At 43.2% G+C, this 18,631-nt stretch overlaps 1 protein-coding gene across 8 annotated transcripts in view; it reads left to right on the top strand.

Moving 5' to 3' along the window:
• LOC121574909 (transcriptional enhancer factor TEF-5) overlaps positions 1 to 5,574 on the top strand; it is a 62,191-nt gene extending 56,617 nt beyond the window's left edge. For all 8 annotated transcript variants that reach the window (XM_041887585.2, XM_041887580.2, XM_041887584.2 and 5 more), the window contains 6 exons: positions 650 to 714; positions 903 to 1,039; positions 1,250 to 1,423; positions 2,410 to 2,553; positions 2,745 to 2,897; positions 3,160 to 5,574. In XM_041887585.2, coding sequence (XP_041743519.1) covers positions 650 to 714; positions 903 to 1,039; positions 1,250 to 1,423; positions 2,410 to 2,553; positions 2,745 to 2,897; positions 3,160 to 3,273 — 787 coding nt within the window. In that variant the 3' untranslated portion in view covers positions 3,274 to 5,574. The remainder of the gene's footprint in view (positions 1 to 649; positions 715 to 902; positions 1,040 to 1,249; positions 1,424 to 2,409; positions 2,554 to 2,744; positions 2,898 to 3,159) is intronic.
• Positions 5,575 to 18,631: the final 13,057 nt, after the last annotated feature.

Below are 18,631 nucleotides of genomic sequence, written 5' to 3'. Positions count from 1 at the left end.
GCATCACTATGTGTATGGTGTAGAGCAATATGACAGAGTGAAGCAGAGGTGGACTTACACCTAGCTGGTGCAGCCACAGACACATGCCTATGTTGAGAAACGTGTCATAATACTGTGGATCCACGTCTGTCTGACATGCCTATGTTGAGAAACGTGTCATATTACTGTGGATCCACGTCTGTCTGACATGCCTATGTTGAGAAACGTGTCATAATACTGTGGATCCACGTCTGTCTGACATGCCTATGTTGAGAAACGTGTCATAATACTGTGGATCCACGTCTGTCTGACATGCCTATGTTGAGAAACGTGTCATATTACTGTGGATCCACGTCTGTCTGACATGCCTATGTTGAGAAACGTGTCATAATACTGTGGATCCACGTCTGTCTGACATGCCTATGTTGAGAAACGTGTCATAATACTGTGGATCCACGTCTGTCTGACATGCCTATGTTGAGAAACGTGTCATAATACTGTGGATCCACGTCTGTCTGACATGCCAATGAAGCCCAAAGCAACATGCCACTAGCATAACCAGGTTTCACATGGAATTTCACTTTTGGAAATATGTGGAATAAACACAGTTGGATGAAAACTGAAAAGTTTGACTCCTCAACTGTGGTGTGATAATCATTCTCTCTTTCAGTATCAAACCTTTTGCACCGTCTCCATACACAACTCTACCAGGCCCCCCCCCTCCCCCTATATCAAGTGAGTATGGAGTCAAAGTCAGTTAGCTTTCATCTTCATTCATACAGTACGTCCTCATTCATGATATCTAAAAGGGAGAACTGTCCAAAGATGGCAGTAATGAAACATGTGATATAACATACACATCAGCAATATATCTGGTGCTTAACATTAATACAGAAATTAAAATCAGTCTCTCTCTCTCTCAGACTATGAGCCTTTGGCACCCCCCCTGCCCCCGGCTGCTACGGCGGTGCCCGTGTGGCAGGACCGGACCATCGCCTCCTCCAAGCTGCGGATGTTAGAGTACTCTGCCTTCATGGAGGTGCAGAGGGACCCCGACAACGTGAGTCACCAAACCAACTACACCACCAAACCACATTAACCAACCACACTAACCAACCAGTGCTAATCAAAGTTGTCAATAAAGGCCTTTGTTTTGCAGTCCACATAGTTACACTAGTCAGACTCAATGTCTAGCGCTAACTCAGTATGGCCAAGCTAGACTTCTGTCATGGCGGCTAGTCTGACCATCTTCCTCTCTCTCCCCCTGCAGTACAGCAAACACCTGTTTGTCCACATTGGCCAGACCAACCCGTCCTACAGCGACCCTCTGCTGGAGGCAGTGGACATCAGGCAGATCTACGACAAGTTCCCAGAGAAGAAGGGCGGACTCAAAGAGCTTTATGAGAAAGGCCCCCAGAACGCCTTTTTCCTAGTCAAATTTTGGGTGGGTGATGATGACGTCATCCGGTTCAATAATGTATTTATACTGATGGTTTGACAAATCAATTTAATTATTGTTTTATCCTCACCTTGAATTATTTTACTGGGCAGTGTATGGATTTTAAACCTACACTGTCACACCGTCGCACATTCACACTGTCACACATTTACACTGTCACACAGTCACACTCTCACACAGTCACACTCTCACACAGTCACACTCTCACACAGTCACACAGTCACACTCTCACACAGTCACACAGTCACACTCTCACACAGTCACACTCTCACACAGTCACACTCTCACACAGTCACACAGTCCCTTTTGGTAGTTTGAGTATTCTGTCCTTTATTGTTTTATCCTCACCTTGAATTATTTTACTGGGCAGTGTATGTATGGATTTTAAACCTACACTGTTATACCCTAACATATTCACACTGTCACACATTTACACTGTCACACAGTCACACTCTCACACTCACACAGTCACACTCTCACACTCACACAGTCACACACTCTCTCACAGTCACACTCACACAGTCACACTCTCACACAGTCACACTGTCACACTCTCACACAGTCACACTCTCACACAGTCACACTCTCACAGTCACACTCTCACAGTCACACTCTCACACAGTCACACTCTCACACAGTCACACAGTCACACTCTCACAGTCACACTCTCACACTGTCACAAAGTCACACTGTCACACAGTCACACTCTCACACAGTCATACTCTCACACAGTCACACTCTCATACAGTCAAACTGTCACACAGTCACACTCACACAGTCACACAGTCACACTCTCACACAGTCGTACTCTCACACAGTCACACTCTCACACAGTCACACTCTCACACAGTCACACAGTCCCTTTTGGTAGTTTGAGTATTCTGTCCTTTAGAGTAGAATAAAACCAAAGGGTTTAGGCCTGTTATCTTAGCTTTAATCTGACTTGTCCTGTGTGTGTCCTGTCTCTGCAGGCGGATCTGAACAGCAGTGGCATGCAGGACGGCCCAGGCTCCTTCTACGGAGTTAGCAGCCAGTACAGCAGCTCTGAGAACATGACCATCACCGTCTCCACCAAAGTCTGCTCCTTCGGCAAACAGGTGGTTGAGAAAGTTGAGGTGAGGCCGTTGTCCACTGGGTCTGCTTTATAGTCACAAAAACAGCTGTCAGGTCGTTCCAGGTAGAAGATAAAGGTTAAATTAAATGTACTGTCAGACACTATAATTGCATTTCATGCAATCACGTTTACCTCAAGTCAGATGTTTGCTGTTTTGCCGAGTTTTAAAATCTCTCCTTTTGTGAATTTCAGACGGAGTACGCCCGGATGGAGGGAGGGAAGTGTGTCTACAGGATCCACCGCTCTCCCATGTGCGAGTACATGATCAACTTCATCCACAAGCTCAAACACCTGCCAGAAAAATACATGATGAACAGTGTTCTGGAAAACTTCACTATACTTCAGGTAACATTACGCTTTATTACAAGATAATAAGATAGTAACTAATTTACAATTTGAGAATACACTGTCACTATTTCAACCTAGAACAATAGATTATATGTTTTTGACCTCATTGGTTTTGCTTCATTGTTCCTCCTTTTGTTGTGCTTCGTGAATTGATTGATTGATTGATATGTCACCTACTGTATAGGACTACAAGTATACGACTACAAGTGGATGACCTGTATTTGACCTGGTGTTGTCCTACTTCTGTTCCATTCCCCAGGTGGTGACAGACCGTGACACCCAGGAGACCTTGCTATGTATAGCTTTTGTGTTCGAGGTCTCGACGAGTGAACACGGGGCACAGTACCACGTCTACAGGCTCGTGAAAGACTGACCCACCCACCATTCTGCTACGTCTACAGTCTCGTCGAAGACTGACCCACCCACTGTTCTGCAGGGAGGTTTGGGAATCAGCTGACGAAGCACTGCGTGACAATATGTACAGTACAGACTGCTCAACTGTAACATTCAAAACGACGTTAGGATGAACTGACATGAACACATTTTAAACTTCCACACAGTTATTTGTAATATAGGAAAAAGGATGACGTCTCTCAATAGACAAGAAAGGAAATGAGGAGAATTCATTGTTTTGTTTTAAGGGCGACTTTTTAACCCATATAGTTAAATGTGCTGAGACAAGTTGGGTCAAATTGGTAATGACAGTAAATGTACAGTAGGTTGAGATTCACTGAGGGCATGAGAAAGTGAACAAGGCTAAGAGAGTTGTCTCCAAGGAAACACACTCTAAGCAATATAAGAAGAAGTGGATAGATTGGAATGGTACAGATACAACGACCATGGAAGAAGAACAAACACAAAAGAATCCAAAAGTAGAAGGGTCCTACCGAGGGGTGTTGATCAATTAGATAGGATGGCAGCCAAGTGCCTTTCTCCAAAGACACATATTGATCAGTTGCCAGACACTCTGGAATGCCTTATGTACTACCTCTTGTCTTTAAATAAACAGAAAGAAACCGAACGGATGTAAATGCATCAATGAATTGGAAACTGAACATGATTATGCAGTTCACCCTTTCTTATCTAGATCTTTGAAGCACACTTCTGATCCAGGCACATTATGTTATGGATTAAACTATTATTCATTTTTCTATTGATGTGTTGTATTGAATGGTTACAAGTTTAGATGCAGTCCACGTGTACGGCAAGTGGATAGCATGATCAGATCATTCAGTTTCTAGTCCCTAGGCTTTTATGGGTCTAGACAACAACACATCTATGTGCTGTGGTGCACTTAAAAGGTCACGAAGGGGTGAAGCAACAAAGATTTGTATTTTCAGCCTTTAGTTATGTTATTGAAATGAACCGTTTCTGTACTGGGAGTCAGTGGATGCTACAGGAATATGTGTTACATAGGATACTTTTTTGGGGACGTGTTTATATTTGTGATTCACTTTAACACTGTTTTCTTAAAAACATGGCTTGTGAATTCACCAGATTAGAAATTGCCAAATTGGAACTGACCAAATTTAACGGTGAGTTTCAACTAATGTAAGAAATCCAGGTATTCTAATCCAATCTCCCCAATCGAGAGATAACCAAAAGTTTGCTGGTTTGAATCCCTGAGCTGGCAAGGTGGAAAAATCTGCTGTTCTGCACTTGAGCAAGGCAGTTAACCCCCCTAACAACAACCGGCTGCCGATGATGTCCCTTAAGGCTGCCCCCCTCACCTCTCTGATTCAGAGGGGTTGGGTTAAATGTGGAAGACACATTTCGGTTGAATGCATTCAGTTGTGCAACTGACTATGTATCCCCTTTCCCTAAGCCTACATAGTGTAAGATAAGTTTCTCTTTCCTAAATTGTATTAATAAAAACAAAAGCTATCTCTTATTTTATGAGCAAACCTTCAAGAAATTAATCTTAATTTGCCAATGCCATCAGTCAATGAAAAACAGCTTTTATGTTTTGAAAGAGAGCTATCCTCTGTACTGTGGTGTGTGACCATTGATTGTTATTTATATTGAAACGAATGGTGGGAGGGCAGGGCTGGGCTGGGAAATGGGCCATGTGTTTATCCTTTGCCATTGAAATGGAGGTGTTACAAGTATTGCTGAGCTGAACTTTATACTAAAGACACAATAACCTTAATCCCCTAGCTAGGGGATGGTCTCTGCCTTGGACAGTTCACTGGACTTCTGTCATAAGAATTCATACATCAGACTTTGTATGGTGGATTTAGTACTTCAAGAGCTAGACTTAAAACAACTGCTAAATCCTTACTAGCGGACTTCTCAATTTTACCTTTTTTTACAGGCCCTTGTTTTTTATTATCATTATAACAATTAATACTTTTGTTTTCTGTTCGTTTTTTTTTACTTTCAGCAGAAGCCATATGCATCCGTTGAAAACGTGTGTTTTTGTTGACATTGATGATGAGATGCTGTATCTTATGTATCATAATCTGAATGGTGTGGGCAAGTTTGTTTGGTTAAAAGGTGGTTTATTGTGGCCTTGGTTACCAATTGTGCATTGCATTTTAGTATTTTCTGTTATCTTCAAACTAAGGGGGTTGTATTATATACTCAAATCAAAATGTGTAATCTAACAATTAAAGACGCATGGTGCCTTTGGGGCCATTTTCCCCTGAAAACTCATTAAAACAGGTTTATTCATTTGAGTGGTTAATGCAGTTTCCTTCACAGATTAGATACATTGTAAACTACTGTAGATGGCAGTGTTATACTGTTCAAACAGGTATTGCATATACAGTATTTCTATGTTGTACTGCACACTTTCCTTGGTCTGTTACATTTCTACTGAGGACCAGGAGAACACAAGATTAGGCCTAGTAGACCCAGGCAGACCTATGATATGAGTACACTCTAAGAAAAAAAGGGTTCCAAATGGGTTCTTCGGCTGTCCCCATAGGAGAACCATTTTTTGCTTCTAGGTAGAACCCTTTTGGGTTCCATGTAAAACCCTTCTACATGGAACCCAAAAGGGTTCTACCTGGAACTAAAAAGGGTTCTTCAAAGGGTTCTCCTATAGGGACAGCCGAAGAACCCTTTAAGGTTCTAGATAGCACCTTTTTTTTTTTAAGAGTGTAGGCTTTATTCAGGTATATTGTCAAGCTACACTATCTTTTTGGAAAAATGAATGTCCCCAGATTCTCAGAGGCTCAAGCACAGACACATACAGTGCATTTGGAAAGTATTCAGACCCCTTCACTTTTTCCACATTTTGTTACATTACAGTCTTATTCTAAAATGGATTACATTGTTTTTCCCCCTCATCAATCTACACACAATACCCCATAATCACAAAGCAAAAACAGGTTTTTATAAATTTTTGCAAATGTATAAAAAACAACAACTGACATATCACATTTACATAAGTATTCAGACCATTTACTCAGTACTTTGTTCAAGCACCTTTGGCAGCGATTACAGCCTCGAGTCATCTTGGCACACCTGTATTTGAGGAGTTTCTCCCAACCTTCTCTGCAGATCCTCTCAAGCTCTGTCAGATTGGTTGGGGAGCGTCGCTGCACAGCTAATTTCAGGTCTCTCCAGAGATGTTCGATCGGGTTCGAGTCCGGGCTCTTGCTGGGCCACTCAAGGACATTCAGAGACTTGTCCCGAAGCCACTCCTGCGTTGTTTTGGCTGTGTGCTTAGGGTCGTTGTCCTGTTGGAAGGTGAACTTTCGTCCCAGTCTGAGGTCCTGAGCACTCTGGAGCAGGTTTTCATCAAGAATTTTTCTGTACTTTGCTCCGTTCATCTTTCCCTCGATCCTGATTAGTCTCCCAGTCCCTGCCGCTGAAAAACATGCTGCCACCACCATGCTTCACCGTAGGGATGGTGCCAGGTTTCTTCCAGACGTGACGCTTGGCATTCAGGCCAAAGAGTTCAATGTTGGTTTCATTAGACCAGAGAATTTAGTTTCTCATGGTCTGAGAGTCCTTTAGGTGCCTTTTGGCAAACTCCAAGCAGGCTGTCATGTGCCTTTTACTGAGGAGTGGCTTCCGTCTGGCCACTCTACAATAAAGGCCTGATTGGTGGAGTGCTGCAAAGATGGTTGTCCTTCTGGAAGGTTCTCCCATCTCCACAGAGGAACTCTGGAGCTCTGTCAGAGTGACCATCGGGTTCTTGGTCACCTCCCTGACCAAGGCCCTTCTCCCAAGATTGCTCAGTTTGGCTGGGCGGCCAGCTCTAGGAAGAGTCTTGGTGGTTCCAAACTTCTTCCATTTAAGAATGATGGAGGCCACTGGGTTCTTGGGGACCTTCAATGCTGCAGACATTTTTTGGTACCCTTCGCCAGATCTGTGCCACGACACCATCCTGTCTCGGAGCTCTATGGACAATTCCTTCGACCTCATGGCTTGGTTTTTGCTCTGACATGCACTGTCAACTGTGGGACCTTATATAGACAGGTGTGTGCATTTTCAAATCATGTCCAATCAATTGAATTTACCACAGGTGGACTCCAATCAAGTTGTAGAAACATCTCAAGGATGATCAATGGAAACAGGATGCACCTGAGCTCAATGTCTAGTCTCTTAGCAAAGGGTCTGAAAACGTATGTAAATAAGGTATTTCTGTTTTTTGTTTTCAGTACATTTGCAAAAATGTCTAAAAACCTGTTTTCGCCTTGTTTTCGCCTTGTCATTATGGGGTATTGTGTGTAGATTGATGAGGAAATAAATTATTTAATCAATTTTAGAATAAGGCTGTAACGTAACAAAATATGGGAAAAGGGAAGGGGTCTGAATACTTTCCGAATGCACTGTATATATCGACCAAGGTGTGTATGTCCAGTCAGTTGAACATGAGGGCTAATTAACAAATATAAATTATTATTATTATTGCGAATTGTCATGACTTGACTGATTTGTGATATGTCTATGCATTTTTGTTTGGTTACATTAGACACATCTGTGAAAAGCCCACAAAGCCTCAAATGCACACACGCAAACACATTTCCATTGAAACGTCAAGTCCCACAATGCAAAGCGAGCGAGGGTCCCTGAACTCACCACCACCATAGATTATCCCTTATATTGACCAAATACTCAAGTGGCCACTCTAACAATGAAAATAAATGTCTTAAAAATGTCTTAGAAAATGGAAGGCAGTTGTGAGGAGGCAAGATCAGGTGCGACCCTTCTAGCCAATGAGAGGGTAGATACGCGTGTATCCACAGCTATGATATGAACAACATAACAACTCCGATATAAAGTGTTTTTGTCCTACTTATATCTACGGAATTCCAGAGAGAACATATTAATAAAAAAAAGTATAATTCCCTCGTTATGTCAAGATCACAACTTGTTTATCTCATGATCACTACATAACGAAAGTTGTTTTGTCGAGATCACAATATAAACAAAAGCACCAGGCATCATTTGTTCAGCTGCGCGATACCACCTAGGGTGATCACATTTAAAATTCCCAAATGCAGGACAAAGGGATGATTTTGCTGGACATTCACAGAATTTGTTTTTTCTCTTCTTTTTTGGCAGCACCCCCCTCCCTCCCCCCCACAAAATGCAGAAACAAGATACCAAATGTGTGGCTGTTTTATGGAAATCTGGGAATTCTTGGCCAAAGAAACATTTCTGGTTGGTCTCAGGGGATGTAAAACAGTTAGGAAGGGAGACTTTGAAAACCGGATTGAGTGAAGTAGAGGCAAATATGTTGAATGAGCAACTAATGAGCATGGAGAGCCTCACAAGTTTAACGAAATCACCTTGTATCTTTTCAGTCTAATCACCTTATATATTTTCAGGCAGAGCCCCACCTGTTTTGAGCCCCACATTTTTATTTAAAAAAAAAGTATATATATTTTTTTTGAGGGGGAGGGCTTGCCTGTTTTGCATGTTATTTTGGCATTAATACGTGTCATATATCAGTTTGCAAACAATGTAAAAATAAAATAAAAAATCATTGAGTTAATAAAGCCCCATACAAACATGGTCTCTTTTTTGCTTTCTTGAGTAAGGCAGCTCCAAAATGTAGGTGTTTCAGCCTAGCTCAGTGCTTTCTGTGGTGGTGTGGTAGCCAGTGGAAAATGCAGAGCGTAGGTGTTGGGAATGTTCTCTAGCTCAGTGTTCTGTCACTTGTGGGGACAGTATGTCACCGCCAAGTCTAAGGGTAGAGCTCGAAAATTCAAGCCCCTTGGGTGCTGCCATAGATTTACTTTAGAAGTGCCCATCCATGAAGGCTCAAGGTCATTGGACATAAACATTACACAACAAGTTGGAAATCGCAAATTCAACAATGAGTGGTTTGGAAGGAATCTGTGGCTAACTGCAAGCATTGCAAAGCAATAACTAGCCATATTATTATTATTATTATTATTATTATTCAGTGGAGTGGCTGTGTGGTCCCAAATCTGGGATTAAGGGTCTCTTTTCCAAGTTTAAAATGGTCAACGTTCAACATTGGCCATGCTGTCAATGAAGCATGATTTGTGCCACGCTCAAAACAACTCGGAACTGCGAAAACTTGACTTCAGTGAGTTCAAGACAACATGGGAACTCGGGAAAAAACGAGCTCCGACTGGGAAAATAAAACAACTCAGACTGGGTTTTTTTCCCAAGTTCCCAGTTGGGACCGCTGCGCCACATTCCTGTTCAAGTGAGCACAGCACAACAAGGTGAGTCCAAAAATGTCTTGTATGCTGCTGCATAAATAATGTAATATGCCAGGGAGATATGTATACTCTAGTTAAGAAAGTAATACTAAGTGTATGTTGTGTAGTAAGCTGTTAGTAGCCCATGTGCCTCACCCTAATAATATGGTCTATTTTCCCCTCTTAATTCCGCCTACTCTTCTGACTTGGTGGTGCACATGTAGCCTATAACCTGTTTTAAATAAATGTAATCATTGAATATTGTAAGAGCTTTCATTGTCTGCTTATATGCCCCCTTTATTTATCCTACGGTTCTGACTTGGTGTACAGGGAGAACACTGTAAGAACGGCCCATGTTCTGAATTCTGTCGCTGTACATTTCGAAAGTGCTAAACAAATAGTTATATTGACTACGTCTGTCCTAGCTCGCTCATTAATGTCTTAATTGAAATTACGGATTGCCTCTTATCCGCTTGTCGTCCCCTTATGGCATAGTTTGTACATCTCAATTGTAATTAGAAACCACATTTTTTAAGCAAGTCCGCCATATCAGCTATGTTTTTTTAAAAGGCAGTAAATGAGGCTGAATGAATTGTTTCGCTGCCAGACAAGGCTCCGCTGATAGCCAGGTGTAGCAGTGGTAAGATGTTGGGACTGCTGTTGGGACTCTGCTGTTGGGACAGCTTTATGTAGGCCCTAAGTTTGTGGGCACCGTTTGTCACCGTTATAGTGCAATTAATGTATTGTTTAGTGTTGTGTAGTGGCTTTGCTGGCATGCATCCCACTTGTTTATATTTTTGCCCCATCAGGATTGACATGCTAAAATCGCCACTGTTCCAGTCTAATACGGCTATTTACTTACTTTTGTAGCTCTTCATCAGAAGCATGCTTTTTGTAAGTAGTTAACGGTCCTCTCCAAATGTAGCTGGAATTTAGACCGAAAGGATTTGACAAATGTGATTGGTTGACGATATATTACGTTGGCCTACATGTCGCCTTGCGCTGCTCAGAACATCAGATCTCAACAAAGATTGAAGAAGTGTTTAACATCATCAGTACCACATCCTTATAATATACAGTAGCAGTCAGAAGTTTGGACACACCTACTCATTCCAGGGTTTTTCTTTATTTTTACTATTTTCTACATTGTAGAATAATAGTGAAGACATCAAAACTATGAAATAACATATATGGAATCATGTAGTAACCAAAAAAGTGTTAAACAAATCAAAATATATTTTATATTTGAGATTCTTCAAAGAAGCCTCCCTTTGACTTGATGACAGCTTTGCACACTCTTGGCATTCTCTCAACCAGCTTCATGAGGTAGTCACCTGGAATGCATTTCAATTAACAGGTGTGCCTTGTTAAAAGTTAATTTGTGGAATTTCTTTCCTTCTTAATGCGTTTGAGACAATCAGTTGTGTTGTGACAAGGTAGGGGTGGTATACAGAAGATAGCCCTATTTGGTAAACCCTGTCCATATTATGGCAAGAACAGCTCAAATAAGCAAAGAGAAACAACAGTCCATCATTACTTTAAGACATGAAAGTCAATCCGGAAAATTTCAAGACCATTGAAAGTTTCTTCAAGTGCAGTCGCAAAAACCATCAAGCGCTATGATGAAACTGGCTATCATGAGGACCGCCACAGGAATGGAAGACCCAGTTACCTCTGCTGCAGAGGATAAGTTCATTAGAGTTACCAGCCTCCAAAATCAGCAATTAACTGCACCTCTGATTGCACCTCACAGAGTTCAAGTAACTGACACATCTCAACATCAACTGTTCAGAGGAGACTGCGTGAATCAGGCCTTCATGGTCGAATTGCTGCAAAGAAACCACTACTAAGGGACACCAATAAGACGAAGAGACTTGCTTTGGTCAAGAAACACGAGCAATGGACATTCGACCGGTGGAAATCTGTCCTTTGGTCTGATGATTCCAAATGTGAGATTTTTTTTGAGTAGGTGAACAGATGATCTCCGCATGTGTGGTTCCCACGTGAAGCATGGAGGAGGAGGTGTGATGGTGCTTTGCTGGTGACACAGTCTGTGATTGATTTAGAATTCAAGGCACACTTAACCAGTATGGCTACCACAGCATTCTGCAGCGATACGCCATCCAATCTGGTTTGCGCTTAATGGGACTATCATTTGTTTTTTAACAGGACAATGACCCAAAACAAACCTCCAGGCTATGTAAGGGCTATTTGACCAAGAAGGAGAGTGATGGAGTGCTGCCTCAGATGACCTGGCCTCCACAATCACCCGACCTCAACCCAATTGAGATGGTTTGGGATGAGTTGGACCACAGAGTGAAGGAAAAGCAGCCAACAAGTGCTCAGCATATGTGGGAACTCCTTCAAGACTGTTGGAAAAGCATTCCTCATGAAGCTGGTTGAGAGAATGCCAAGCGTTTGCAAAGCTGTCATCAAGGCAAAGGGTGGCTAAATAGAAGAATCTAAAATCTAAAATATATTTTGATTTGTTTAACACTTTTTTGGTTACTACATGATTCCATATGTGTTATTTAATAGTTTTGATGTCTTCACTATTATTCTACAATGTAGAAAATAGTAAAAAATAAAGAAAAACCCTTGAATGAGTAGGTGTTCTAAAACTTTTGACAGGTAATGTATATATCTTGTCAAAGGAGCAAAGTGACTGCAAATAGAGATCTGTATATGACGAGATGATCATGTCTCTGCCCTAACTATGGGAGTCGTTGTCCCAATGGCGGGAACGCATGCGACAAGTTTAGTCCAAAATAAGACCATAGAAACGCATTGGACTTATTTTGGACAGATTTTGGCGAGAATTAAACCTCTCGCTTCGCCTCTTCCTCTCTGCTGCAAAAGATACAGGTTAGAAATGACTGACTGAAATAATGGACAAATCAACCTTTTTTTGTAAGTTAGTGGTATTTGAATTTGTTGATAAAATGCAGGACAGCCACCTGATCAAGGAGCCCTGTGAATGTGTTGATGGCAATGTAGGACATTTAACCCCTGAACATGCCTGACAGGCAGCTTTTTCTCCCAGGCTGCATGCCGCCCCCAAGCCAACAGCCAATCACTTGCAAGGAACAACGCATCTAACTTGGCTAGTTTCCGAACTAGCTAGGTAGTCTTGTTGGCTAGTGTTACGGATACAGGTATCCTGTGTTTTTGTGTGTTTCTACTCTTTCTGCCCTAATCACAGGTGTCCTGTATGTTCCTGATTGGTGGTCGTTGAGGTGTCTGCTGATTGGACCAATCAGTGAACATTCCTGTTAATTGCACCACCTGTTATTCGTTTGTTCAATCACACATCCCATTTTATAAAAACCAGACTTGTGTTTGTTGAGAGAGAGAGACTTTTTGCCATATGTGAGTATGGACACGGTGGTGTCCTGTGTGTTGTGTACGCACTAAGTTGTTGGTTACCCTATTGGTAACATTAGTAGAATATATTTCTTTACCTGAGTGTGGATACTGTTGTATCCTGTGTACTTATTTAATTGCTGAGTACCCTGTTTAGTAGTTTTGTGTGTTTTTTTTGGGAAAAGGGGGGTTTAAGCTAGTTGCCCTTGGGCGTACATTACCCGTAGGAAGAAATCTGTCTATAAACACCAGTTAGACCTGAGCGGACCACCCACTGTATTTTTGTATGGTAGCAGTAGCCTAGCGGTTCTTCAGGCAGGCTAGATCAGTTTAGGGGGTTTTACACTATTGTTTCATTTCTTGGGTCCTGCTCAGCCCTTTTTCCCAAACCCTTACCGTGTGTTCATAAATAAACACTTTGTGTTTGACGGTAGTTCATGGTAGTTGTGTCTTATTTGTTCTCACTATTCCATGCCACACTTATAATTTACATGAATTTATGTTACGGGTCTCATGTCCATCCACCCTAGATGTTTAGAGCCACGGGGTTCGTAACATAAAGTGGGGGCTCGTCTGGGATCCTATCTATCCCATGCTACTCATGTAAATTAGTTAGTGTCTGGTTCAGTGTTGAGCTTGGCAGCTGTACTACCTGTTTTTTTTTGTGTGTTCAGTAGTCGACGGCTCGTGTTGCTAGTAGGATGGCTACTTTTGAGTTGGAGGCATTTTTGGAAAACCCTACGTGGGAGGTTTTTGATAATTGCCGTAGAGTGGATCTACAGGCTTTGGCTGACCACTTTTCTGTACCCATACCGAGGGGTTTAGTGAAAGCAGAAGTTAGGGAAGTAGTGTTAGCGATATTGTTAAACGAGCGAGTGCTTGAGTTACCGCCGCCTGAGTCTGCTGCTCCTGTAGGGGATGTGGTTGCTGTTCCTGTAAGCCCATCAGTGTCTGAGGACGAGGCTAAGGCTCCAGCCACATTGCCCCGTTATGACCCACTCTCCCCACTGACTGACAGTGATGCCAGGATGGATGTCCGCTCGACACGGCTCCAAATAGAGGCGGAAGAGCGGGCACAAATCAGGCAAGACAAGCTGGAGATGCGTAAAATGGAACTAGAGGCAGAACAGGAGACGCGTAAGCTAGAGGCAGAACAGGAGACGCGTAAGATGGAACTGGAGACGCGTAGGCTTGATCAAGAACTGGAGACGCGTAAGATGGAACTGGAGACGCGTAGGCTTGATCAAGAACTGGAGACGCGTAAGATGGAACTGGAGATGCGTAAAATGGAACTAGAGGCAGAAACAGCGAGGTTAGTCTCTGCTCATACTATGCCTGCTAGTGAGCCAGCCTCACCAGCGGTGTCGTCTGCTACATTTGATATTAGTAGACAGATCACCTTGGTACCTGTGTTTAGGGAGTCAGAGGTTGATTCCTATTTCAGTGTGTTTGAGCGTATAGCGGTAGCATTGAAATGGCCCGACGAGGTATGGTGCCTATTACTTCAGTGTAAGCTAACAGGTAAAGCCCAAGAGGTTCTGGCAGCGCTACCTCTTGAAGACAGTTTGAATTATGAGGTGGTCAAAGCTACTGTTCTTCGTGCCTATGAGCTTGTTCCTGAGGCATATCGACAGAGATTTAGGTCTCATAAAAAGTCTCCTACTCAGACTTATGTGGAGTTTGCTAGAGACAAAGGAAATCTGTTTGACAAATGGCACAGTGCTAGTAAGGTAACTGATTTTAACTCTCTACGGGAGTTAATCTTGTTAGAAGAGTTTAAAAATTGCTTACCCGAACGCATTGTAGTTTATCTGAACGAACAGAAAGTATCCTCACTGTCGGAAGCGTCTGTATTGGCAGACGAGTTTGTGTTGACGCATAAGAGCGTGTTTTCGGCTCGTACGGAGAGCAGGGCTGCGGAGTTGCTAACTTTTAGTCCTAGTCGACCAGCAGTACATCCAGCACGCCCAAAAGATGTGCGTCACTGTTTCTATTGTCATAAGGTGGGACATTTGGTTAGTGATTGTTTTTGCTTAAACGCAAACCGGGGATGCCTCAGCACGCCAGGCCGCCAACGGGTGTTGGGCTGATTACATGCGGTTGTAGGGCCGGAATCAAGACAGAAGCCTCATAGTGAATGTGGTTTGAAAGTCCCTGTCCCAGATCACAGTTATGAACCGTTCATTTTTGAGGGGTTTGTTTCTATATCAGATGATGAAGCGTCTCAGCGTCCAGTTAGAATCCTCAGAGATACTGGTGCGGCGCAGTCGTTCATACTAGCTGATGTGTTGCCCTTGTCCAGTAATACATATTGTGGTTCCAGTGTGTTAGTACAAGGAATTGAAATGGGTTTCGTCCCAGTGCCATTGCACTTTGTGAACGTACACTCTGAGTTAGTCAGTGGATTGTTCAGAGTGGGCGTACGTCCTATGTTGCCAGTAAAAGGTGTGACATTTATAATGGGCAACGATATTGCCGGAGGAAAGGTAATACCCATATTGGAGGTATTGGATAAAAGTGACCAGTCTCTCTCCGAGGAGCTGGCACAGGGTTATCCAGATGTGTTCCCCGCTTGTGCTGTCACACGTGCTCAAGCACGACAAGTGGGTGAAGTGGTAGATTTGTCAGACACGATTCTTTTCAGAGAGTGTGACCCAGAGGATAGTTCGGGTGCTACCTCTGGTAAGCTGGTGCAGTCTGACCAACAGCCCAGAGAAAGGAAGGAGGATGTGGAACTTGTTGCTGAGGCAATACAGTTACCAGTTACTCGTGAGCAGCTGATCGCTAACCAACAGGTTGACATTAGCCTGGCTAAATGTTTTTCTAGTGTTGTCTCAAAAGACGAGCTAAAGAAGAAAAACATGGCATACTTCATTGATGGTAATCTCCTCATGCGTAAATGGACATCCCATGTTGACGCTTTGGCGGAGATTGGAATGCTGTTTACCAAATAGTGATTCCTACAGCCTTTCGACAAAATGTTTTATCCCTCGCTCATGATCACCAGTGGTCCGGACATCTGGGAGTCACCAAGACTTATGATCGTGTTTTGCGACATTTCTTTTGGCCTGGTTTAAAACAAGATGTGGCTCAGTTCTGTCGGACTTGCCACACCTGTCAAGTAGTTGGGAAACCGAACCAGGTTATTTCCCCCGCGCCTCTTTGTCCCATACCGGCCATAGGTGAACCATTCGAACATGTGATGGTTGATTGTGTTGGACCATTACCAAAAACAAAATCTGGTAACCAGTTTATGTTGACAATTATGTGTGTGGCCACCAGGTACCCAGAGGCCATTCCTCTGCGAAGGATTACTGCTCCGGTGGTGAGTAAAGCGTTGATCAAATTCTTCTCAACTTTTGGATTACCTAAGGTGATACAAACTGATCAGGGTACGAATTTCCTTTCTAAACTTTTCAAACAAGTGTTAAAATCCTTGTCAGTTACACACCGTGTGTCAAGCGCATATCACCCAGAGTCTCAGGGTGCGCTTGAACGTTGGCATCAGACCCTGAAGTCTATGCTCCGTAAATATTGCTTGGAATCTGAGAAAGATTGGGATGAGGGAGTTCCTCTAGTGTTGTTTGCTGTCCGTGAGACAGTACAGGAATCCCTAGGGTTCAGCCCAGCTGAACTGGTGTTTGGACACACCATGAGAGGACCTATGAAAGTCCTTAAGGATCAGTTTTTGTCACAAGAGTTGTGTGTGAAAGAAAATGTGTTGGACTACGTTAGTCGCTTTCGTGAGCGCCTACATGCTGCCTGTGCTCTAGCAAAGGAAGCGCTGTCTTCCTCACAGAAACGGATGAAACGACACTATGACACACAGGCTGTTTCTCGTTCACTGCAGCCAGGTGACCCGAGTTCTTGTGTTGTTGCCTGTGCCAGGAGCGTCATTGTCAGCACGTTTCGCTGGTCCTTATGTCATTGAAAAGAAACTAACTGAAACTGACTATGTGATACAGACTCCTGATAGAAAACGCCAATCTCGTGTGTGCCACGTTAACATGTTGAAGACATACCACAACAGACCCGTTACTCAGGTAGACAGTCCAGAGAAACTGGCCGAGTCGGCTGTCTCTGTTGCTGCTACGGCTGTAGTGGGAGGTCATGTTAATGATGTGGACGGAGATGGTTTGGAGTTGCGCAATACTCAGCAGCAGTGTGCTAGATTGCCCAATTCAGAGATGCTGCTGTCTCTCCCGTCAAGCCTGATTCATTTAACGGACAGACAGTCAGATGATATTGTGAGACTATTACACAGCTTTCCATGTCTTTTTAATGATGTTCCTACATGTACAAATGTGTTAGAACATGACATTAATGTTGGACACGCTGCACCTATCAAGCAACATCCTTATCGTGTCAACGTCGCTAAGAGAAAGATAATGAGGGTGAGGTCGGTTATTTGCTGGAGAATAACCTGGCTATGCCAAGTTCAAGTCCTTGGAGTTCTCCGTGCATTCTGGTTCCTAAACCTGATGGGACATCCAGATTATGTACGGACTATCGGAAAGTCAATGCTGTCACAGTGCCCGACTCGTTCCCGTTACCCAGACTGGATGACTGTATTGATACTGTTGGTGCTGCTACCTATGTAACCAAATTAGATCTTCTAAAAGGTTACTGGCAGGTGCCGTTAACCCCACGTGCCTCCGACATCTCTGCATTTGTGACCCCAGATCACTTCCTACAATATGCTGTCATGGCATTTGGGATGCGGGCACGCACCAGCCACTTTCCAACGCCTGGTTAACACAGTATTGGCTGGAGTTCCTAATTGTAGTGCTTACCTTGATGATCTGGTCATTTATTCAACTGAGTGGTCTGATCATGTTAACACTCTAAGGGTAGTGTGTGAACGTCTAGCAACCGCTTCTCTAACCCTGAACTTAGCAAAGTGCGAGTTTGGGAAGGCTACTGTTACTTATCTTGGTAAACAGGTCGGCCATGGTCAGGTGCGCCCTGTAGATGCCAAGGTCTCAGCTATAAACGCATTTCCCGCACCTACCACCAGAAGAGAGCTACGCCGTTTTTTAGGGATGGTTGGCTACTACCGTAGTTTCTGTAAAAATTTCTCTGCGGTAGTTGCTCCATTAACGGATTTGCTCAGTCCGGCGAGAAAATTTGTATGGTCTGAAGATTGTTGTACTGCTTTCAACACTGCTAAAGCACTCTTGTGTAGTACTCCTGTTCTTGCTGCGCCAGATTTTGAGCGGCCGTTTAAACTGGAGGTAGATGCAAGTGCCAGAGGTGCTGGTGCTGTTCTACTGCAGCAAGACCAGAGTGGAGTGGACCATCCTGTCTGTTATTTTTCACGGAAATTTAACAAATGTCAGACAAACTATTCCACCATTGAACAAGAAGCTCTAGCTTTGTTGTTAGCTCTGCAGTACTTTGAAGTTTATGTTGGTTCCAGTGCATTACCAGTGGTAGTGTATACTGACCATAACCCCTTAGTTTTTCTCCACCGGATGTACAACCAGAACCAACGCCTTATGCGTTGGGCACTTGTCGTGCAAAATTATAATTTGGAGATCCGCCACAAAAAGGGGTTAGATAATGTGTTGGCAGATGCTTTGTCTCGTGTGTAATGATCTAGGTTTTTTTTTGTTATCCCGATAGGATGATTTGTGAATTTGGGTGTTGTGATAGTACGTGTGTCGCAAACCATTTTGGTTTGCTCTTTTAAGGGTGGGAGTGTTACGGATACAGGTATCCTGTGTTTTTGTGTGT

This window comes from Coregonus clupeaformis, chromosome 10 (assembly GCF_020615455.1).
Source record: "Coregonus clupeaformis isolate EN_2021a chromosome 10, ASM2061545v1, whole genome shotgun sequence".
NCBI classification, from domain to species: domain Eukaryota; kingdom Metazoa; phylum Chordata; class Actinopteri; order Salmoniformes; family Salmonidae; genus Coregonus; species Coregonus clupeaformis.
The sequence above is the reverse complement of the archived record's forward strand: the minus strand, read 5'-3'. Positions and strand labels throughout refer to the sequence as shown.